Consider the following 23,847-nt stretch of genomic DNA (forward strand, 5'->3'; position numbering starts at 1 on the left):
TCAAACCTGTCGTTTACAAAGGTCAAACATCATAACATGGCCACAGCTACACCGACTCACAATTAAATACAAGGTGCGGTACAGGTGCATCATAAATGGTATAAATTTATTATAGCCCAAACAGAGCTGTACTTTAGACCTCATAGGTGCCAGTATGTGCCACGCTGTATATTTAAGTAAACTTTGCACAGTGTGACAAAACATTAGCTACATTTTTTATATCATTGAACAGTGAAGGGCACAAAGTAGGATCACATTAAATAACTGGAACAACATAGAAAATAATTTAAAGGATGTCATGGTTTGTATATTGCAGCTGTGTGCAGTGTCTCTTTGATACCCTCAGGTAAAAACAATGGATACACCTCTGCGATATAACTCCTGCTGCTGCTGCCTCCTCTGGGGTGATTTTCAGGCTTTGTGCCGACTTTCAACATGGCAGACGGAGCTTGATTTCAGGGTCACAGACAGAAAATCGAGGAGGAACAGAAAAAAGGAAACAATAAAACCCTGAAGTATGACAGTGCAGACCTGGGAGCACGGACAGTACGGAAGATAGACATGCAATCAAAAAAACAAAACAAAACAAAAAAAAACAATTCTTGGCAATATTATAGAGTAAAATGTAATGAATGATATAAAGTCAAAGTTTTTTAAATTATTACAGAAACTATGCTTGCCAAAGACTGACTGTATACCAACCCACCAACATTTCATTTGACCAGATTCCATTAAATGTAACATTTTACATTGTACTTATTTAACAGAATTACATGGAAATATTTGCAAATTTTAAAGTAAGAATTTTGGACATATATTTTTTGAGTGTAGCTACCTTTAAGTTTTTTGAAACCCATTTTGAAACCTTGAGCTGAGCGTTTCTTTTGTTGCCATTTTAGCCTAAAATGGCAACAAAAGTGGTGGCCTTCAGATAGAATGCAGGACTTTAGGCATTTTTAAGGCATCTTTACTTTTCCAACCCGGAAACTACATCTGTATTTTAACCAGTGTCACAATTTCACAGTGACATGGAAACCAGAGACCATAAAAAGTAGACGATATCTGGCAACTTCAAGCAACTGCTGATGATGTGAAGTGGTGAGACACCAGTGACTGAAGCGACTACAGATGAGGGTAAAGAATACTGTTGATTGACCATACTGACCGTATGACCTGATCGTAAATGCTATGGGTTACCTCGGCAACAAAAAGATGACAAGCACAAGATCATTTTATTTGTCTGTAAAGTTGGTGCGTTACAGCATTAAAAAGAACATGTAAAAAAGCAGCTTTGATAATATATCTGAGATGGAAAGTAGAATTTCAGTTAGTAAAGGAGCTCACTAAGTAAAACTCTAAAAAATACAATTAAAAGTAAAAGTAAAATTCAATAAAATCCTGTATAAAAAGCAGCCCTATAAAATAAAAAATTATTCAAAAGCTCATCAGAATGTTTTCAGTGAGTTTGGATTCTTTAAATTCAATCCAACAGGAGAACTATTTAAAAAAATGGTGTTACAGCTATAAAACCAACCACTTCCTCTTTGTTATTGTATTCAGCCTGTGTGTGTGTGTGTGTGTGTGTGTGTGTGTGTGTGTGTGTGTGTGTGTGTGTGTGTGTGTGTGTGTGTGTGTGTGTGTGTGTGTGTGTGTGCGCGCGCTGACGCCAGGATTTCAGGCACAGTGAGTTTCTCCTAGCAGGCAGAAGACTCACCACAGTTAAACGTGTGATGACGTGACCGGCAGACGAGTGTGTTATATTTTTCCCTACTCTGATCTATGACTGTAAGTCACACATCCTCACGTAATGTTGCTTAAGTCAGCTCTGCTGTCTGCTTACATTTAAACGCAGTGAGCAACAATAGAGATGGGAAGATATTAATCCCATGATGACAGGTCACACACAGAGCATGTGATTGTGGAGGAGATGAAAACATGAAGCGTAGCTGCATGTGGTGGAAGAACCACATGCAGCTACGTGTTGTTGTTTGTTGAGGGGAAAAGGATTTGGGCGTTCAGTCTGGTTTTCATGTTTAAGCTGTGATTTTCAGAGGATTTGAGTACAGTTGTGTGCTGCGTGTGGTCCGGGGTTACATCCCTTTTTATGTCCAGCAGTTTTTTGTTTTACTTTGAGTTTCAGAAAACAGCAGGAAGTGAACCTGGATTTGAAAGTGACATGTGACCGTGTTGCTTTCTGAGAGCTGGTAGACTTAGACTGTGATAATCTTTTTACACAGGGAATGCACCCACCTCCAAAGCTTTTATAGTTTTTCTATAGCAATAGCTATAGCTCTTAACTCACGGCCCTCTTATTAGTTTTTACCAGTAAAAACAAAGATAAAAACATATCCTTAGACATTTGCGTGACCTCATCTGGCTTTTACAAGTTTACAGTTTTATATTACTGTGAAAGCTTTACCGTAGATGTTTTCAGCCCTGCATAAAACCCCCAGTGTAATCTACCTGTCTGTGACAAAAGTAAATAAAAGTCATGAGGTTAGAGAAGTCAGATATTTCTAACAAGAGTTCATAGAGACCTAAGTGGAACCACTGAGATAGTAAAATGTGCACAGATTTTTGCATGAAGCACAACTTCTTCTTCTTGTTTTGACTTCTTCTTTTAGGTGTGTGCACAACAAATCACCTGCCTCAGCCTCATCATGTCTCTATCCTTAGCATCCTCCTCTTTCACACCAGCCTTCTGCGTGTCCTCCTTCACTCCATCCATAAATCTTCTCAGTGGTGTTCTGAGGTTTAGGATTTATGACTGTGTTCATAAACCGTAATCTATAACAGAGGTAGGCAAATGCAGGCCTCATGGGCCGGTGTCCTGCAGGTTTTAGGTGTGTCCTTGATCCAACACACCTGATTCAAATTGCTAAATTACCTCCTCAACATGTCTTGAAGCTCTCCAGAGGCCTGATAATGAACTAATCATCTGATTTAGGTGTGTTGACCCAGGGTGAGATCTAAAACCTGCAGGACACCAGCACTTGAGGCCTGGAGTTGCCCACCCCTGACCCATAAACATATAACTGACTGATAGCATAATTGTGTTTGCAGGTGAATCTAAGCTGGATTTAATTGGCCAAAACATCAGTGAAACATGACATAAAATAACACTGTCCATTGTTTGAACTGCATGTTGTTATGCCATTATCCATTTATTAATCAGTTAGTTTAAACACAGATTGTTATATGCATCGATCAGCTGATTCAGCTTTACTAGAGAAAGGTAGTTTGGGGTGCTTTTAAACTTTTGAGTGAGGTTATTGTTTTATCCAAACCTAATCAGAATGTTTGAATTTCTAATCTAATCACATGGCAGCAGCTCAATTCATTTAGGCATGTAGACATGGTCAAGACGATGACGTTCAAACTGAGCATCAGAATGGGGGAAATAAATGATTTAAGTGACTTTAAGCATGGCATAGTTTTTGGAGCCTGACGGGATGTTTGGAGTATTTCTGCTGATCTGCTGGGGTTTACAGAGTGAGGTCTGAATAACAGAAAATATCCAGTACGTGGTGGTTCTCTAGTACAAAATGCAACTAAGTTACGCAGAACAGCACCTCTGAACATACATCAATCTTGAAACCGAGGCTACTATTCACATGGGTTCACCAAAACTGGACAACGGCTCACCTGAATACCTGTCTGAGGACTGTTGCTGAGCATGTTCGTCATTTTATGACCACAGTATATCCATCTTCTGATGGCTGCTTCCAGCAAGATAACACATCATGTCACAAAGCTCAAATAAACTCAAACTGGATTCTTGAACATGATAGTGAGTTCACGGGACTCAGATTCACAATCCAACAGAGCACCTTTGTGATATATGGTGGTGGAGATTTGCATTATAGATGCGCAGCCAACAAATAAGCGGCAACTCTGTGGTGCTATTATGTCAACAAGGACCAAAATCTCAGCGATATGTTTTCAACACCTTGTTGAATTCATGCAACAAAGAAATATGGCGGTTCTTATAAGTGTATTGGTTATACTTAACAAAGTAGCCAGTATGGTATGGTGAGGCTATACAAACAGACAGACGTTACCAAGCTGAGACACTCTTATTAACTATTTAGATACTGTAATACTGATGTTAGGCGAAAAATTACAGAAAACTACACGAACACTAAAACCCTCACACACTGCATCCCTGCTACTGTGTGACGGACACGTGACTGGCGCAGAAACTCCAGTCAACGCTGCCCACCGTCACGCTTCGGGTCCTAAAATCTGATCTGTGCCTTTAATGTGCCAGAAGGAGCTCGTGGATGGGTTTGTCCAATTAGTGTGTAGGTGGGGCGCAGGAGGAAACCGAGCGGAGACCTACAGAGCGCACACACTGACCCTTATCCCGGAGTTTCCGGACACGGAGAACAGTACGTGGAGTTACCGCTCTGTCTGCAGTCAGCGGCAGCGAGTAGATTATAGACCGCTGTCCGATGGTGTTGCAGGAAAGTTTCCCCATGATTCAAGTATCGATACCATCGATGGAGAAGGAGGTGGATGAGTCGGGAAAGACTAAAAAGGTGAGGACGCGGCATTTTAGTGTTATCGGGTTTTTTGTTTTGGTTTTTTTTGCGCAAATCCAGCGGGATGAAATTACGACTGCGGTTTATCTGGACACAAGCACTTTTTTTCGCTTGATAATCAGTAAAACTTTGTCTTCCGGGGACGCCAGGTAAGCCGGGCTACCTGCAGGAAGAGTGACAGTGAGTTCAGCTCAGGGGGTTTTTCCACTCCAGAGTGGCAAGAATTACGCAATTTTTTTCTTGCAACAACAAATACAATTATCCTTATTACAAAATGCGTTCAGGTGATTTCCTCAGTAAACGCAGCAGCAACTCACAGTAACTGTGGCCCTATAGTTGCTGTGATTTTACACTGTAAATACTTGAAGCCCAGCCGCTCTCACTTATAATGTGACTAGATGTAATTGTTGATGCATTAACCTGAGAACTACACTTTGAGGTTGAAGTTTGCTGAGCTGGTATTTATTTATTTATTTATACAATCCTTCTGCACATTATTCTTTAAATTTATCAGATCTTTATATTATTTGTAAGTGAAAACTTAAACTGACGATCAACTCTTAGATATGCATGTAAGACTTCAGTTATACTTCCTCTGCTGCAGGAACATCTTTAAGAAGGGGTCAGAGTCTCAAATACAATACAAATTTATTAATATAGCACATTTAAAAACCAACGGTATACCAAAGTGCTTCACAATAAAATAGCAATATAAAACCATCATAGCACTTTTTAAAAGGCACCTATTCTACTCATTTCAGCTTTATCTTCTTTATTTTCCTGGATTCTACTAGAGTAACGTTGCATTCACTGTTCAAAATAATCCTTATTGGTATATTGGTCATATTCTAAATCCCTCAAAGCTAAATTCCCCAGACAGAGGATGACTCTGTCTGGACAAAAAAAACAGTTTAAGCTCCTCTCTCTCTTAAGCCAGCTTCATTGTGATTGGCTGCCTGTCACAAACAGAAGGTTTGAATGGCAGGTTATTGGAGCGCTGTGTGCCTGAAGCAGAAACGATGGCACCTTGTTTGTGCCCTGTTCATGCAGACTGAGGTTTCTTGGGTATGCAGCCTAAGCAGACATGCTTGCATGCATTTCTCCAAACAAGTAACAGGGTATGAGGAGGCTGATGATGCTGTGTGTAAGCAGTTTGCTGATTGGTTGAAAAGTGGGCTTGAAATATAGTGACAGTAGAGATCAACCAGAAGAGGAAGAACCGTGGAAAAATTCTGAAAGATTGAAACAGCAACTCAGACCGTGGTGGCAGCAGACACTTTTTTTAAACACTTGGTTTCATTTCACTGCAAAGAAGCTTTTTGTTATGGTTTCTGTGCCATAAATGAAAGGATCAACAACATCTCAAACACAATCAAGAGTAGCCCACAGTCCCATTGTTCCCCATATTCGTGACACTCTGCCTGTCAAGCTCACATCACAGACTCAAAATTTGATGAAAAAGCCTGGAAAGATAATTGGCACGCTCCCTCCATCTCACAACAAGAGACATCTGAAGGGCCTGATAAAGGATATAGAATTGAATACATTATAGTAGTCCTTTATTGTCATTGTACATGTACAACGAAATTATGGGTGTTCCACGCCAACTGTGCAGCAGTCAAAAAGTATAAATAGTAAAGACAGCAGGAAAAAAATAGCAAACAGAAGAATGCATATATACAGCCAAGAGGAATATATACAAAACAATATATAGAAAACAAGAAAAAGGCGCACATTGGAGAACGAAGTGCAAAAGGACTTGGTCTAAGCACGTCACAAGTATGAAGAGTTTTATATCCTCAGAAAGAAGATGCAGGGTACCAAACTGTAAGTCAGACCGGTATAAAGTTTGTTTAATGCCACTTTTAACCAAACTGCTTAATAGCAATATGTGTACTATAAATGTGTGTGAATGTATTAATCCTATGATGATGATTATTTCATATATGACTAAAGGCTAATGCTATCTACACAGCTAAAACATGTAGTAGCACTGACTCAGGCTGGTCACTTGAGATGACCATATTAAGAATATCCTGTCTCCCTGACATCACACAGATCATAGAGTAGAAGCTGAGCGTTCAGAGCCGTGTGAAGCCAGAGCTTTTTTATGTTTTTCATTCAGTTTAGTTTCACTTGGTTTCCAGAGTGGTTTAGTTTTTATTAACCTCAGAGTTTTAGTCTCTCTTATTTTTATTATATTGCTATTGTATGCCGATATACATTAATGTTTACTACAATAAAACCAGAACTTTTGAAAGCAGGTGATTCGCAGCCTTGTAGACCTTCAAAGTCTCATTAATCCACCGACAGCTCATCGGGTTGTGACAACAGATTTTATCAAACTAACAAACACTAAAATGTCCTCTCTTTTTTTTTAAATTGTTTTTTAATTAGTTTTCCATCTTCACTATAATTGTTCTTGATTGTTCCAATTCCCTGTGCTACAGTAAAATCACAGCTTACACACGTTAAATTCAGATTTCTTTGAAGTTATTTAACAATTTTATTTTTTTTTTTAAAAATTACAGGTAGTTATTTATAACGACGTTAGACTACTTCCATGTTAGAAAATAGCAAAAGACAGTCATACAAAGTAGTCACATATAAGATATGTACATGTTAGCATACTAACTTTATTTAAAAGTTGACTCATCATTGTGAAGGAAAGAAAAAGTGGATATATCAAATTTGCAGAGTGAAATCAGAAGCTCTGTGCCTCCGACTAGTGGAGAAGTCATGTTCTTGTATTATGAACCAGTCTGTGACATACAAAAGAAAATGTCTTTATTTCAAAGTGGAGCCCCACAGTCGCCTGATTGTTGTTTCACTTCATTAGTAACATTTTGCTGGTACCAGGAGAGGCCCTCTTTTGTTTTTGTTTTTTCATAAGTTGCAGGAAATTTCACATTAGTTGTTTAAAAATTGTCATTCTGAATAGACTTTTGTAACTCAAGGATTCGTCTCACTCAGTTGTTCTTTTGTTTCTTAAACCTGAGTGTAAGTGAACTGCACTAGAATAAAAATCATTTGTTAAAACATAACATACACGTTTGGGTTTTGTTTTTTAAAGACAATTGGCTTACATGCTTTTCTTAGTGAGGAAAAATAATTACAATTTTCAGTTGGACTCTCTTTTGCTTTCAGAGCAGACTTATATTTAAGAAGGTGCTGGAAACAGAGATCAGAGACTTTGCCTCATAAATGTAACAGCATCACCCTGTTGCCTCAAATTTGTTTGCTGTACATCCATGATGTAAATCTACTGTTACACTACATCCCAGAGGTGCCTGGTCTAAAATTTCCGTGCAGTAAACTCATTGTAATGTTTAGGAAACCAGATTAAGATGATGAGCTTTAACTACTGCTAGCACCAAAGTCACCCTTTTCCCAAGTCTGATGCTCGGTTTGAACTTTAGCAGGTTCTGTCATGTTGCATTTTCTTCCGCTATTACCTAATCCCTGCTCATCATTTTATTTTAGAGAAGCACAACACTTAACGCAACTTCTACCACTTAGTTCCCACCTTTTAGAAATACCCACATGCCTCAGTAGTGACTAAAGAATGAATCCTCTGTGTGTGTCCTGCTCTGTCTTATTTGCAGCTCTTCAGAATTGAAGTCTTGTTCAACGAGAGGAAACATTTTGTGCTGAGAAGAAACAGTGAATTTCAAAATCTCCACAGAAAAGTATGATCTTTGTTTTATGACCAGAGCTGCTTTTACTATGATAAGGATGTTAAATGGGACCCAGATCTGTCTGTTTGAAATGTTTGAGGCTTCTTGTGCTGCTACCACATACAGCTCAGGAAAATCGTCCAGACTCCAGATTTCCCGAGCAAAAGGAACCAACATCTGAGGACCAAACCTCTGGAGCAGAGGAGGCAAGAGCTGGAAGATTATGTCCAGGTAAGACATCTGAGGCTTGGATTACGAAGCGGGTTCAACATAACCAACATATCTCTCTGTTATCTGGATTCACTTACCCCAACAGTGGAAATCAGGTTATGCAGTCACTCAACGCTGGTTATCAACTGGCCAAGTAAAACCAAAGCTTCCCCTGCACATTCATGTGAAAGAGGTGTGTTGGCACCATCTGATCGATCTAAAAAAAGGCATTTCAAAGATCAAATGACTCTTCTTTCTATGAGTGCTACCTACTCCAATCAGATGAAAATGAAACTGTGATTAAAAATCTCTAAAGAACATTAGAAAATGCAACACTGTTATAAAAGGACATGCTGCAGTAAATCATTAATCTGGTGATTTAGCGCACAAAGCAGTAAAATAAACACTTTAATTTGATTACTTTTTTGCTGAATGTGCTGCTGTTTATTTCTAATGTGACGGCTGCACGTTAGAGCTCTGAGACTTTAAACTGGAGACATCTGAAAAATAAACCTCAGCCTAATAAAGGAGATGTGGAGCATCAGTTTAGTCGCAGATCAAAGTCATTTAGTAAGTTTATTTATTTTCTGCTGTGTTTTACTTGCATCTATTTGAAAGAGCGAGTGTAAACACAAAAAAATATTTTATTTTATATGCTGGAATATGCAGAAAATAGGTTTAAATGTTCAACAAATTTCTTCCAGTCGGAGAATGTTGCATATAATTTAATTTGCTTCATGCAATGTGCATAATGTTCAAATATTAAAACTAATAAAACAAGTTTTAAAAAGAGACTTTTTCATTTGATTCAATGTTATATTGAATATAAAATAGAAGAATAAAAGAATTGGGCTGAAAGGTCAGTTGCTTTATAATGTATTCAGGTTGCATCTGTGAAGGTTCTCAGTCATCCAGGTCATCGTCGTCAAAGAAGCCATCTGTGTCCACTGTGAGCGACCATCTTTGAACAGAGGCGGTGGTTTACGACACCAACTGTCTGCCATCTATAATCCAGTTTTGAGTTCCCTCCCCAGACGCCTTAACGCCCACTCACACCCTGGGACATCTGACCTCAGGAAATCGCATGATAAGGTGGGGTCAGGTTTCACAAAGAGCTCACCCGAAACCCTGGCTGATTGGGACCCACACCCAGTTTCACACCTTGGCTCAGGTGATTAGAGGATCATCAGGGGGTCCTTTTGTCCCTCTTTGGGGGGTTACTCCCACTAGGTTTAAATCTGGGACTCTCCACCATTTGACCTTAGAACTGAAGAAGCTTCTCGGATGAGAGGTGAAACGTCTTCAAGTAACTTAAAGAAGTCCAGACGCTTTTCTTTGCAAGCTCCTTAGACTTCAGGTTGTGTGTCATGTTTTTAAAAAGTAATAAAGTTACTAATTACTTTTGAAAATAAGTAATCAGTAAAGTAATAGTATTACTTGGAGAAGTATTCAGTAATTAGTAACTAATTACTATTTTCAAGTAACTTGACCAACACGGCTCCCAGGTGACAGCTGGTCAGTGTGAAACTGCAAAAACTGATCTGTAAATGGAACGATGTCAACATTATGTCCATGTAGAGTAGATGGTCTGACGATTTTTTACAAAGTGAGAACTAGATCAGATTATTTATTATTTATGTTCTAAATTAAATTCTTTCTAATTTGTTGGGTAGTGAAGCTAACCTTTCTGGACCAGCACAACAATTGCCCATCTGTTCCTGCTGTTAGCATCATAAAAATGTGACTGATTAAGTGTGAAGACAAACAGCTCAGTAGGATGAGAAACGGGCTTCAAAGTGTTGATGTGTGCTTTCCTCTCTTTGGAACGTGTTGTTTATCTCAATTTATTCTAATATTGATACAGAAGTAGTAGAAAACTATCCTTGAACCCAAACTTTCTCTTACTAGAAAGTGTGAAAAAGAGCGAACAACTTCACTTGTTCCCCAGTGTGCATATTAAACAAATATGTAGAACTGCTTTCGTGCATTTGCACAATATCTCTAAAATTAGAGACATCCTGTCTCAGAGTGATGCTGGATAAACTACTTCATGTATTTATTACTTCTAGGCTGGACTACTGTAATTTGTTGTTATCACGATGTCCTAAAAACTCCCTGAAAAGGCCTCAGCTGATTCAAAACGCTGTAGCGAGAGTACTGACAGGGACTAGAAAGAGAGAGCATATTTCCCCCATATTGGCTTCTGTTCATCTGTTCATTTAATGCAGAACCAAATGTAAAATCATGCTCCTTGAACTGTATAGAATTGATCTTTTGAACTATTATTCAACCGTGACTAGATTTAGATAAAACCCCATCAGCTGACACTTACTCGGCATCAAAGAAATTTGCAAGGACCTCACTGAGTAACGCACAAAACTTTAGTTCAATGGATCTGTGATTCTCATTTTGTAACTCCAAATGTTTATATTTGTGTACTCTAATGGTTTAGTTTTGCATTATTCACAGAAAAAACTGCTTGAAACTGAAAGTTTAGAACAGTTTGAATTCAGAGATTTCGGCTACACTGACCTGGACTTGAAACTTTGAATTTAATAAACACTTTTCAGGTTTGAGGAAGTGTTTTCCTGTGACGGGCTCCGGGGTAAATGTTATGTATATTTCTGCTGATGAAAGATCACACTTTATAATATTATGTGGTTATACTACTGTCTAAATAAAGGTGTTTTTTTTTTTTTTCCTTTCTTGTAGATGTTTTGCCCCTAAAAAAAACTGTTAAAGAAAACATGCTCCTTTTTTTTTTTTTTCTCCAGGATGTCATCTACCAGTATGAAGATGTGCCGCAGGTGCTGCTGGACTTCCTCCACGTTAGACATTTCCACACGGGGAACAAGAGCAGCATGGAGTAAGTCCTTCAGTCTGGAGAAGCCGGACATTTTGCTATATTTAGCGCCTCTATTAATGGTCACGGGGGGCAATGTGACAACATAATAAATCTTCAGAAACAGCGATCTGGAGCAGTAGCAACCCTGACTCTACCCCACAGTGCATTTAATGAGGCTCTGTTAAGTCCCTGCTGCTCCTACAGAACACACAGCATGTGTAGGGTACAACTAATTATAAAGACTAGTGTGCTATATGTAGGCACACTAGTCTTTATTAGTTGTGTCTCTTTAAATTATACTGTAAATGTAATAAACCCTAAAAACATGGTCTGTATATAAAAGATGGAACCAGCCACCATTCTTTTACCTGTTGGTTTTGGGAATCTGAAGCAAGTGACAAAAGCTGCAGTCCCTCGAGTGGCTCATTTTAAAAGTCGTCCATCCCTGCAAACTCCATCGTATAAAATGGCCAACTATGCAGCATCACAAAGCATTTCATTTCGAAATTTTTGGCAGTATTTAGTAATTATCTGCTCTGATTTCAGATCGCTTGATGAACTTGACAGCCAAGATGACAGGTGGGAGTATTACTGGTATTTCCTGTTTCTCAGTATTTGTGCAAACAGTGTTTCATACGAATGATGACAGCTGAGTTCCAACTCACACTCATTGCATGAAATTAATTGATTATGCTTTGCTTTCACTTACTCAGTTATCAGTTTACCAATCAGCGAGTGCTGGGATTCTTTCAGGATCCTTATCTCACCGACAGCACTTCAGGTAGGGTGAACGCACGGCATGGAGAAATGAGTTTTGTTGTTTGGTGCTTTACTGCAGATATGGAAAGTTTCTTTAAAGCAAAGTTTGTCTTGCAGGTCTTCCAGATGTGGTTGTAGATGGGGTTCTTCAGGGGTTTTACCCCCGGGACGTCCGGGTCAGCTTCAATGCCCCCACAATCGCTGAACCTGAGCCCACCCTCCCCACATCTGACCCCACCCAGAAGCCTAATGTTCTAACTTAAAGTGAGCTATAGCTTAAAACACATGATTTTCAAAAATGGTTTTTTTTAAGAAAACCATCAGCACAACAAGACAAAGCAAAAGAAGAGTTTCTGTATGGTTGACCCAGTGGGACTGAAACCCGTCACCCAGGCTTTGTTGCTGCAGTGCTCCACCCATTGTTACTACAGCACAGACACGGCGCATGGTTTATTTCTCTTTTAGTGTCTTCTGAAATCCAACTCGCATTGTGGCAGATTTGAGAAGTAGGTCAGATGACTGGTGGGAAAAATAACAGAGCATAAATGGCGGAAGTTGATGGAATTTTAGGGGAAAGAAAATCATGGCAGACTAAATGTGCCATTATCAGTGGATTTCGTGCTGTCGCCACAGGGATCTACGTTTTAGAGTAGAAATGCTGAAACTATGTTCCGGATTGGGCACCGTCAGTGGAAAAGATGAATTTAACGTTCTCGTATTTAAACCAAGTAACACAATATCTCATAGAGCCGTTTTAATTTTTTTACACTGTGAACATGATGGACAGTATCAGGCAGTATGGTGTTGTTCATACTGACTGATTCAAACCACAGCCTCAATTCTCTATAATTCCCTGTGTCTAAGCAAGTGGGAAGTTATTTTAAAACAAAGGGCTAGATTCAAAGTTTAATGAAATATTTTAGGAAAACACTTTACACATTTTAGGATATGCTCTTAACCGTTTAACCTGTAGAGTCGTAACCAGGAGTAGCACAGAGCTAGTGCATACAATGTCTAATCTCCTCACTGTAATATATTTTAAATATGAGGTTACATTTTTAAGCCATATTTGTTCAGTCAAAGGTTTGACATGTGTGACTTTTGTACCATGTTTATAGTAAATTTGTAATAAAGAGTCGAACTGGTCTCGTGTGAATTTTCTTTATGAACATGTAGAACAAGAAAATGCACTTTCTTTTGATGGAGCAGCTGAAGGCAGGGGGAGAATTATTGTGTAGACACTTAGAAGGGTCTTCATTGATATAGTAATACACATGGACTAGCTTATCTGCTAGCTGCTAGCTTATCTGCTCTGTTTATGCAGAGAACTGCTTTGCTCCTGCTCTTCTGCACAGGTACCTTCTATGTCAAGGCTGGTGAGTAAGGGAGACCATGTTTTTCCCCTCTATCAACATTTGAAAAGAAAATCTTAAATCCACCTAAGGTGTGTTAAGAATATAAAGGGTTAGTTTGTGTTTCTGGTCTCTGGGTTCCCTTATCTTTAACTCATATTTATTTCATATTTTGGCCCCAAGCATCTGAAGCTGCACTTTGTTGTCTTTGGTCATTTAATGTTTCTGGCAGCACTCCGTTCTAGAAACTCTCTGATATGTTCAGCCTAATCTTTATGGTAGCCTGGTTTGGGTTCAAGTGTTTTGATTAAAAACAATATTGATATCCACAAAGGCTTTGAAATAATTTGAATACCCAATCTAATGCATTTTTTTAAATATATAAATTAGTGATTGAGTGTGGCAAATACAGTAAAAAAGTGCAGTCTTTATTTTTCTGCACAGCTGCCACACCCACTTTGCTTGGAGTAAGAAGTAGGAAGTAACAACAAGCAGTTCAGGCAGGACTTGTGCTTGCTTGTAAAGATGTTATGTGGCTAGGGTTTTGAGTGGCTTCCTATTTTGTTTGTTTCAGAACCAGGTCAAACCTTTTCACTCTGAATAAAAGAAACAAACCAATCAAGTCAGAAGAGTATGCTTTCTTTGGGCTTTATGGGAAGTATGACCTTACAACCCAAAACTTATACAATGCACAGATATCAGTGAGCTAAACTCAGCAAGTTTGGGACTGAGCACCTCTCTCTGCAACTGGATACTAGATTTCCTGTCAGAGAGGCCTCAGTCCGTCCAAGTCGGCGACAACATCTCCAGCACCATCAGGCTGAGCACAGGAGCTCCTCAGGGCTGTGTTCTCGGCCCACTGTTGTTCATTCTCCTGACACACGACTGCACCGCCCTACACAGCTCTAACCACATCATCAAGTTCGCTGACAACACAACCGTGGTTGGACTCATCAGCAGCAACGACGAGTCGGCGTACAGAGATGAGGTTCAGCAGCTGGCGTACTGGTGCAGCGAGAACAACCTGTCACTGAATGTGGACAAAACCAAGGAGGTGATTGTCGACTTCAGGAAGACTCGCTCCACCCACACACCACTCAGCATCCGCGGTTCCATTGTAGAGACTGTTAACAGCATCAAGTTCCTGGGAGTTCACATCTCAGACGACCTCACCTCACCAACACCACCTCTATCACCAAAAAGCCCCAGCAGCGCCTCCACTTCCTGAGACGCCTGAAGCGGGCCAACCTCCCTCCTCCTATCCTCACCAAAGGATTTAACAATAAATAATGCTTCTGTCATTTGGGATTTTTAAAGCAGTCTGATAAGGAGTGTCTTTCACTAATGCTTGCGGTCTTGGTTGTGTCTCAGGCCCTAGGCTATTACAGTGAAGTGACATTAGTTAACTGAGATAAAAGTAAAAACTGCAATTAAAATTTCATTATTTTTTTAACTGGTTCCAGTCACTTGGGATTATAAACTAAACCGAGTTTGACGGTTTGAGCTGGAATAACCATCTTGTATTGATGAGTAAAATTTAATCCTCCTAAGTAGAAACGTTTTTTTCCTGTTCTTCCCACTTTAACAACATCACCTCAATGCAGCGTGGAGTAGCGCATGCGCGTTACGGTAGACGGAAGCCGCTGCTGGCGGTCTGCCGTCTTTTCCCCACTCCGTGTTCCTTGAATGACTTGTACCGACTTCTTCAGCTGCCGCTCCCTCTATACACCGGTAGTTTTCCGGTGTCTGGACCTACTTTGTGTGACTTACCAGGAAGCTGGATCTTCTTCGTGACTGACAGACTTTGAATCCCTTTAAAGCAGATTTTCGGTACGTGCCGCTGACAACTTACAGTGAAGCTTTGGCTACTTCGTTTGTAACAAGAGCTGTTTGTTAAACTGATCCGACTGTACAGCAAGTGTTTGGCTGCGAGCCTCCTTTCTAAATGAGATCTCCGAATAACCCCAACTAGCTAAAGCTACTTGCTACATGCAGATTATCTTTGCTAAACTGTGAGCAAACATACAGCCTGAGGGCTGCTAGCGTGTTAGCTAACACATTCTGTGTGTCCACGTTTGCACTAAGTTAACCCAGCATACTATGCATTAGTGTGCACAGTATATCTGCAGCTTAGAGGGCAATGGGCTCCCTGTGCCTACCAGAGCAACTCTTGGTATTATTAGCACGAAACACGGAGATCATATTTTAGACCTGCAGTTTCATCTTGGTGTCAATCTGGATCGTATCAGCTGAGATAATCTGAATCAGAAAGTGTGAATTGTATTAGGTTAAAAAAATAAATAAATAAATAAGAGGCTGGGGGGACGGAAGGGGGTCATTGTATAGTAGTATAGTATAGTTCATTATACATAAATCAATTTACGAATCATAACTGGATGAAAGAAATGTCCACAAACAAATGTGGAAATTTACAATAAACAAACTTGCAGATTTAAAAGTTAAAAAGTGGCAAATTTGTGCGAAACAGAAATGTACCTTTATCTTTGAGCCTTTGCAAAATGCAAATTGATGTTATGTTTAAAACAACAACAACATCTAATGTTGATTTAATTGAAGGACACTATCCATAGAAGTAAGGTTGTGGGTGCGTTTGTTTGTTTCTCCTGTGCCAGGCTCTAAACCTATTTATTTTGGTGTTAAACCTGATGTTTTAGTAGAGGACTGATTCCTCAAGTGGCCATTGGAGGGACTGCAGTTGTTGGAGCCCCTGTCTTAATTCCAGTGTGATACAAGACATTTAGAGGAATTTAGACTTTTACGGTGATCTGATTTTTTTTTTTTTACTTTTTTTTTTTACATTTTTTAAAATTAAAAATAATTAAAAAGCTGCTCTTTGTTTTTTTTTGTTTTTTTTGTCAATCCATTAATAGATAACACCAAATAGTTTTAGTTAAGAAACCTGCACGATTAAGAAAATGTTACAGCTTGTATAAATATATGAAACATCTCCTGCATGACTGGATGAGTTTTGAATACCAATGGTTAATATTAAAGCGAGAGTGTCCGACTTCCTTTGTCTCAGGAGTGTGTGGGAGAGCATCATGTGGAGGAAGGCTTTGGTAGCGGCCCTGCTGGCACTAGCCGTTGGCTATTTCTACGGCAGCCCAGAGCTGCCGGAGCAGATCCTGCAGTACATCAGCCTGCCAAACTTCCAGACTTCATCTCAAAACCTGAACAGTCAGAACAGCTTGGAGCGGGTGATCTCCAGCGCCTGGGAGGCTCTGATAACTCTACCAACCCGGCAGTGGAGCAGAGTGGCAGTGGGGTGAGTCACAGAGTTGAACATTAACAGAGGTCTTTGTAAGAAATACATTTGTGCATCTACTCAGGCGTGTCACCTGAAGGTGCTTTGCACATGAAGAGGCTGTAGTCTGCTCTGCCAGTGTGAAGGAATGTGTTGTCATGAGTCAGAGCTGAGGAGAAGGAGGTGTCTAAGAGTCATTTGCAACCTGTAGCCTGCTTTGGAATGGCCAATAAACGCAACCAGATTATCGCATGGCAAAAGATGATTGGCTGAAGCTGAAGGACGGCCCACTGAAGGGAGGGACCCCCCCCCCCCCTTTTTTTTTTTTTTTTTTTTTTTTTAAAGAGGGAGAAGTGAAACAATACACCGGAAGTCCCACTGAAATGGTAGGATAGTTGCATCCAGGACTTCTGTGACGACAGGAAGAGATGCTTTGTTTAACATGAGTGGTAAAACCAATTCAGCTTATCTGGATGTCCACTGATGATTCTCAAATACAATTTTCTTGATTTTGCATTTTATAAGTTTTGCCAGCATTGAGCGTTCTCATTACTGTTGCAAGCCATGATTTCAATTAAGAACATTAATAGTGTTTTGTCTCCACCAATCAGGAAAAGTCAAACAAAATACCAAAAAAGATTTGTGATTGCTCTTAAATAAACAGTTGAGCTGTTTGGTATCCACTCGCACTTTATTCACCTGTGTTAGTAGATTAGAATATGCAGGTTTTAAATTCCCTTACTTTTACTCTTAACATAAAGAATACAACATGTACTGTGACCCACAGGCTACGTGGGGTATGACAATTTTCCATAAGTGCCATTAATGTCAAACCTCTGTTTTTAAGAAGACAAGGCTTAAAGAAATTAGTAAACATTCAAAAACATCAACACACCCATTGGTGTAATTCTGCCCCCTGTTGGTGTGTTAGTTAAATGTGATAGGGGAACTACAAAAAGCACCTTTAAAGCAAGTTTTCCTTGCATCTGTACAAAACCCTGATGTTTTTAATGAAGGAATTGTTACTTGTTTTGTGACACTGACACCACACTGGTGGATTTGCCTCCTTTTTAACATCACCAGTTTGGTCATTTTGTCGGATTTACCCGTGAAATAACCCGCAGTCTGTACTTGCCTCTCTAAGGGTAAATGCCTGCGTGGACGTGGTGGTCTCAGGAGTTTCACTCCTGCAGGCTCTGGCTGTGGATCCTGGCATCGGCCAGGATCACGAAGTGCTGCACTCCAAAGAGGACTTGAAGGAAGCTTTCATCCATTACATGGGGCGTGGAGCGGCCGCTGAGCGCTTCTTCAGTGACAGGGAGGCTTTTCAGAGGATTGCGCGTGCAGCAGCAGAGTACCCCAATGCAAAGGCAAGAGGGCTGCTTTACTCCTCAGGCAGCCGTTTCCTTTATTTCTTTTAATGTTTTTTAAAATAAATACTTCCTTCTCAAAAAATCTTTGTGTCATCTTCCAGTTCTACGTGGGAGGAAATGCTGCCCTGATTGCTCAGAAGCTTGCAACATACCCTGATCTGATGGTAGACCAGCAGTTTGATATTTCTGTCTTAAACACGTACACAACATTTCATTTATTTAGAAGCATTAGCTTTTTGCTTTGGTAGCCCTCCAAACACGCTATAACACTGTAATTCTGGATATTAGAGCATCTCTGTCACAGATCCAGGAATTTATTCTAAGCAAGTGGCACAAAAATAAGTAAATGGTAGCCAGGCTGGGGAAGTTTAGAGTATCTGGATGAAGAGCTTATAAATATTGTTTTATGTAACAGGTTTTGCTTTGTGGTCCAGTTGGTCCTAAACTTCACGAGATGTTGGATGAGCAGATAATTGTTCCCCCAGATTCCCTTCAGGAGACGGATGAGTTTCACCTCATCCTGGAGTATAAAGCAGGTAAAGAAGAAGACGCTGCAGCCCGGGCAAGATTTCTTCCCTCACTTCAGCCTGGATGAGTAATATCACAGCTGTGTGCATGTGCTCCTCTTCTCTGTCTCCAGGTGAGAAATGGGGTTCAACTCAGGCACCTCAAGCCAACCGCTTCATCTTTTCTCACGACATGTCCAACGGGAAGATGAGCTCAATGGAGACTTTTGTGGCGAGCCTGGAAGAGTTCCAGCCCGAGCTTGTCGTCTTGTCTGGGCTCCACATGATGGACGGTCAGGGCCGAGAGCTGTGGGAGGAGCGGCTGAAAGAGGTCAGCTGGCTTTAAGCTCATCTTCTGCTTTCAGAAGTTTAGTTTATTAAACTTTAATCTTCATTATTATTTGTTGTTACGCAGTTCAGTTTTCTTGGTATAACACAGATTCACGGCAGTCGGTGCTTTATATTGTAAAGACCCTGCAATAATACAGAGACAGCAGTATATCCAGCAGGCAAGAAGTGTATATGTTTTTATTTATTGATTGAGTTTATTTAATGTAAAAAGTGCCTCTCTTCATACACACACACACACACACACACACACACACAGCCTTGCACCCACTTCTTACACAAATCTATTTCAGTTCTGTTTGAAGCACTGTTATAACGAGGGGATAGAAGATGCTTTGTATCAATTATTCATCAGTTTATCTGTGTGTTCATGACTAAAATAATATGAGGTCATCTGCCAAGGGGGTTATGGTTTTGGCAGCATTTGTGTGCGTGCATGTCATTCTGTCCTTTAAGATCAACAGATTGATCTGAAGTCAAATGATAATATTGCTATACAGATCTATTTAAAACTATATTTCTCACTGCTGGTGTGTGTAGTGACACCATGTAGGCATATAGGGAATGATATATGTGGATTCTAACTGTCATGTTACAGTTTGGATCCAAATAAGTGTAAGAACGTTCCCTTAGACGTAAACACCGGCCTGAGACTGAGCTGCCTTGACGAAGGTTTATGCTATATAATTCTGGGATCTTTGCTTCCTGTCTGCAGGCTGTCTCGGCCATATCTGACATCCGTAAAGACATTCCCATCCACCTGGAGTTGGCGAGCATGACCGACAAAGACTACATGAACAGCATAATGCAGGAGGTACATGTGGAGCGCAGCTGTGGCTCTGAGTTTTAACAAAATCTCTTCCAGCAAAGATTCATGTGCTTAGTGTCTTCACATCCCCGTGGAGTTCTGTATATTTAAAGTTTGTTTGTTTGTTTGTTTTTCCTGATTCCTGTTAGCAGGTTATGCCCATTGTCAGCTCCATTGGGTTGAACGAGCAGGAGCTGCTCTTCCTCTCTCAGGCCGGAGAGGGACCTCATTCAGAAATGGAGGCCTGGAAAGGCATCCCAGATGTGGGTCAGGTCAGCGACATCCTCCTGTGGATCCTGGAGCAGCACGGCCGCAGTGAGCCATCGTCAGAAGCCGATCTCACTCGGATCCACTTCCACACGCTGGCCTACCACATTCTGGTTACAGTAGACGGATACTGGGGGAACCAGGTGGCGGCGGTGATGGCCGGAGCGCGGGTGGCCTGCAATCAGGCCTGTGGCCTCCAGTCTGTCGACGTCAGCAAGGTGGAGCTCAGAGCCCCTCTGGAGTTTTATAGCTCCCACATGGAGCCCCGGGAGCAGCTGTCCCTGAACCCAGCAGAGCCTGTTACAGTGTGGCGCCGCGGAAACGTCACCTTTTACTTCACACCGGTGCTGGTCTGCAAGCGCCCGCTTCGGACAGTTGGGCTCGGGGATGCCATCTCAGCAGAGGGACTGCTTTACTCAGAGTTACTTCCCCAGCAGCCTTTCTGAGGTTTGCTTCCAGCGGACTGTCAGCATGGCAGACGGTGAGAGGAGCTTAAAAGAACCGGAGAGGTCTCAACTCCTACCGTGGTCGACGGGATGGAGTTGCCAGATCTCCAGTTTTAAATCCAGCCCGTGGACTCATCCAGCTTGCCCTGATCCCCTCTGTTGTCCCTCCTTCATTTTGTTCGGGCTGACACAGAAACTAAGGTCGAACTTTGCCGCGAGGTGGCCTGAGGCTTGAGGCTGTGCACTGGATGCAGTTCGAAAGCCATCTTCGCAAACTCCAAAGAGTTTTGTCGGCTCAGCAAAACTTCCTTCTGACCTGCATATCTTCAGTATGCTGTGCCTTGAGAAAATACACGAGAAGTTATTGTTAAATATTTTATCCATATTATAGAGCTGAACAAACAAAAATGACCTTGAAGCTGTGACACGAACAGCTGAAACTGGAAACGGATGCACATGTGACCATGTGGTAGAGTTAAGCGATAGATTTGCTTCTTCAACTTTGGGTGCATAGAGCTTAGTCAGTAGAACAGCTTTAAAGGGTTATTCTGTCATGTTTATCAAGCATTACTCAGTGTCTGACTTATTTACACGTAAGAACTGTTATCTATGTTATCTAAGCATACTTGACTTTGACTTTATATTATTTCTTAGCACAGAGAAAACACTAGACTGTGACAACTTGTGTTTTGTTTGTTTGTTTGTTTGTTTGTTTGTTTTTCTAGTGTTTGACCAAAACACTCTGGCATACAATGACATTTTAAGCTTGAAACCTCCACAGCACCATCCTTATTTTTTTAATAATGAATAAGAAAGTCTCATATGGCGACTTGAAATATGCTTCTGAAGCGGGTCCTTCTTTATGCAGTAAAGCTCTGTTTACAGTGAGATACCAGCTATTTAACTTAAAATGGACCTGTTATTGCTTATCTTTCATCTGTCCCGTGTATACTGTTAATAAGGGTTGATGCTCATATTAAACCGGGCCGCAATTGCAAAAATTATGACGTCCTACGTTCAGGTAATCCCCGTAAGATAAAAGCTGAACTTGGGCTGCATTAAACACCTGGTTTCGGATCTTTGTTTTTTTGTTTTTTTCTCTTTTCTTTCTTGGCTCTATCTGATGTCACTGAGGGCTTAGACCTGTAGTTTAATTATTCTATTTTCGAGGGGCAGTCAATCCAAAAGGCGCTTGTTTCAGATTGTAATTACCACAGTAGCTCCTCATTAGAGATAAAACAAGTAAAAGACGTTGTCAGAGTTACTGCGGTTTTTTTCCTGTTTCAGTCATACAACCTCTAATCATGTCACACGATCGGCTTGAATCAGTGAAAGCTGGCCAGTATGACTCCTCTGCTTACAGCCCTAGCATATAAGGAGATTCTTCTTCATGGGTTCTTTGTTGTTACTGGTTTCTGTATCACTTACAGTATGTAAAATAATGTTTTGTATACCTCAGACGGCCACTAAAGGCATGCAATAATAATAATGGAGTCTTAATGCAACCCTATGACACAGACGAGAGTGACATTTTCGTTTAGCAGGACCGTTTCTTTGCACTAGCGGAGGCGGGAGGTTTGCCGAGAAGGTGAATGTAAGCTGAATTCTCAAAACTCCTGCTTTTTTTTTTTTTTCTTTCTTTCTTTCTTTCTGTTTTTGAGCAAGTACAATCTGTTCAACTTCACATACTTCATATTACGTCTTGCATGTTTTTAACATTTCTAACTGTCATTTGCATTTGTCATTAAAATGTATATGGAGAGAGAGAAGTGTGTGTCATGCGACTGGTGATGCAGAATATTACGTGTATTTGTGTGGGCTGTAAGAGATAATGAGTCCTGATAGACAGAATTTTAAGAAGTTTTTTTTTTCCCTTTATTTCTTAATGAGTTTGTTTTATTTGTTTCTCATCATTTACCTGCTAAAATAAAATCAATTGAAAATCAATAGATGAACTTACAGTGGAACATTTATGTCTTAAAATGGAAATTAGATGCTGTTGTGAGGTAATTTGCATTTGTGGTTCAATAAATGTGTAAAGGGTCCAGAAACACGGTGTTGATGGATCAGTGCTGTGTTAGGTGGCGAATAAATAAATCTGAGTCTCCTCTGTACTTGAACTGCATGATTTGATTCCCATTCTGGTGTTATGTGATATGAAATTTTCTATAGGCTAAGGAGCTTGGAAAGAAAGGGGTTGGAGTTCTTCAAGCCACACTAGTATGATTTTTTTTTTTTTTTTTTTTTGTTAGTTTTCCAGCATTTTGCATAGCTTTCTGGTCATTTTATTCATTTATTGGTGCTTTTCCATTAGTTTGTAGATATTCTGTCTCTTGTTTTGCTTCTCACTTTAGTTGCATGTGCATGCTTTGTCTTTTCGTGGTAGTTTTTTATTTTTTTTTAATTGCGTCTCTTCTGTATTTGTGATTGTTTTCTGTCTTGTTGATCACGTTTGTGTCTCTTTGTGGCCTTTAGGATATCATTTAGGTTGTTTTGTGTTACACTTTTGGGTGAATAGTGCTGTCCCCTCACAGTAAGAAGGTCCTGGGTTTGAATCTAGTCCAACCTTTTTTTTTTTTTTTTCCTTCCTCTTCCTTAGTTACATAAATGTATTAGTGTAACAAGGCCAGACTCATTGAGACCCTGGTTGGCTGTCTCAGTAGTCTACAGTATCAGTGGTTTGTGTGCCTAAAGACCACCACATCCATCTGCAGATGGATTCTGAACTTCCTCACAAACAGGCCCCAGGTGGTGAGAGTTGGTAAGCACACCTCCTCATCACTCATCCTAAACACAGGGACGCCACAGGGTTGTGTGCTTAGCCCCCTCCTATATTCCCTGTTCACACATGACTGTGTTGCTAAACAAGAGTCCAACATCATCATCAAGTTTGCAGATGACACAACCATCATAGGCCTCATCACAGACAATGATGAGAGGAGGTGATGGCACTGTATGAGTGGTGCCTGGAAAATAACCTGACTCTCAACATCAGCAAAACTAGAGAGATGATAGTGGACTACCGGAAACGACCAGTCAGAGAACACCAGCCCATCCACATCAACGGTGTCAAGGTCGAAAGGGTCAGCAGCTTCAAGTTCCTTGGAGTCAACATCGCTGAGGACTTCTCCTGGACCCTTCACACAGACACTGCTATCAGGAAAGCTCGCCAGCGGCTTTACTTCCTGAGGAGGCTGAGGAAATTTAGCGTGAATGCCAACATCACCTCAAATTTTTACAGGTGTGCAATTGAGAGCTTGCTGACGAGCTGCATCACAGTTTGGTACGGAAGCTGCTCTGCCAGCAGCCGTAAACTACAGAGGGTGGTGAAGGCAGCAGAGCACATCACTGGCACGAGGCTTCCTGCCATTCAGGACATTTATCTCCAGCGATGCCTCTGTAAAGCACACAGCATCATCAAGGACCACAGCCACCCAGCACATCAGC

General features: G+C 40.6%; 2 protein-coding genes across 3 annotated transcripts; both read left to right on the forward strand.

Annotated features, from left to right (window-relative positions):
- The first annotated feature begins 4,207 nt into the window (after window positions 1-4,207).
- On the forward strand, window positions 4,208-13,180 carry snx22 (sorting nexin 22). The gene is made up of 7 exons (XM_040026337.1): window positions 4,208-4,541; window positions 8,150-8,233; window positions 8,348-8,452; window positions 11,206-11,297; window positions 11,823-11,855; window positions 11,990-12,057; window positions 12,153-13,180. The coding sequence occupies exons 1-7, from the start codon at window positions 4,455-4,457 to the stop codon at window positions 12,296-12,298; spliced, it is 615 nt and encodes a 204-aa protein (XP_039882271.1). The 5' UTR covers window positions 4,208-4,454; the 3' UTR covers window positions 12,299-13,180.
- A 1,776-nt stretch (window positions 13,181-14,956) lies between these two features.
- adpgk (ADP-dependent glucokinase) lies at window positions 14,957-22,514 on the forward strand. 2 transcript variants are annotated; one of them, XM_040026334.1, is made up of 8 exons: window positions 14,957-15,217; window positions 16,431-16,673; window positions 17,797-18,022; window positions 18,127-18,189; window positions 18,441-18,561; window positions 18,666-18,862; window positions 19,595-19,693; window positions 19,837-22,514. In XM_040026334.1, exons 2-8 carry the CDS (start codon window positions 16,450-16,452, stop codon window positions 20,398-20,400), a joined length of 1,494 nt encoding a protein of 497 aa, XP_039882268.1. In that variant the 5' UTR covers window positions 14,957-15,217; window positions 16,431-16,449; the 3' UTR covers window positions 20,401-22,514. The 2 variants fall into 2 exon arrangements, with proteins under 2 accessions (XP_039882268.1, XP_039882269.1); XM_040026335.1 differs by having other exon boundaries at window positions 14,959-15,217; window positions 19,840-22,514.
- Window positions 22,515-23,847: the final 1,333 nt, after the last annotated feature.

The sequence above is a fragment of the Simochromis diagramma genome, unplaced genomic scaffold, assembly GCF_900408965.1.
Source record: "Simochromis diagramma unplaced genomic scaffold, fSimDia1.1 OVJJ01000293.1, whole genome shotgun sequence".
Taxonomy (NCBI): domain Eukaryota; kingdom Metazoa; phylum Chordata; class Actinopteri; order Cichliformes; family Cichlidae; genus Simochromis; species Simochromis diagramma.

Excerpts from the sequence above, each read along its gene's own strand:
- snx22 (XM_040026337.1), top strand. The coding sequence starts at position 4,455 with ATGGTGTTGCAGGAAAGTTTCCCCATGATTCAAGTATCGATACCATCG. Across the intron at positions 11,298-11,822 it reads GGGAACAAGAGCAGCATGGA|ATCGCTTGATGAACTTGACA; the intron begins GTAAGTCCTTCA and ends CTCTGATTTCAG. Across the intron at positions 12,058-12,152 it reads TCTCACCGACAGCACTTCAG|GTCTTCCAGATGTGGTTGTA; the intron begins GTAGGGTGAACG and ends TTTGTCTTGCAG.
- adpgk (XM_040026334.1), top strand. The coding sequence starts at position 16,450 with ATGTGGAGGAAGGCTTTGGTAGCGGCCCTGCTGGCACTAGCCGTTGGC. Across the intron at positions 18,562-18,665 it reads CATCCTGGAGTATAAAGCAG|GTGAGAAATGGGGTTCAACT; the intron begins GTAAAGAAGAAG and ends CTCTGTCTCCAG. Across the intron at positions 18,863-19,594 it reads GGGAGGAGCGGCTGAAAGAG|GCTGTCTCGGCCATATCTGA; the intron begins GTCAGCTGGCTT and ends TCCTGTCTGCAG.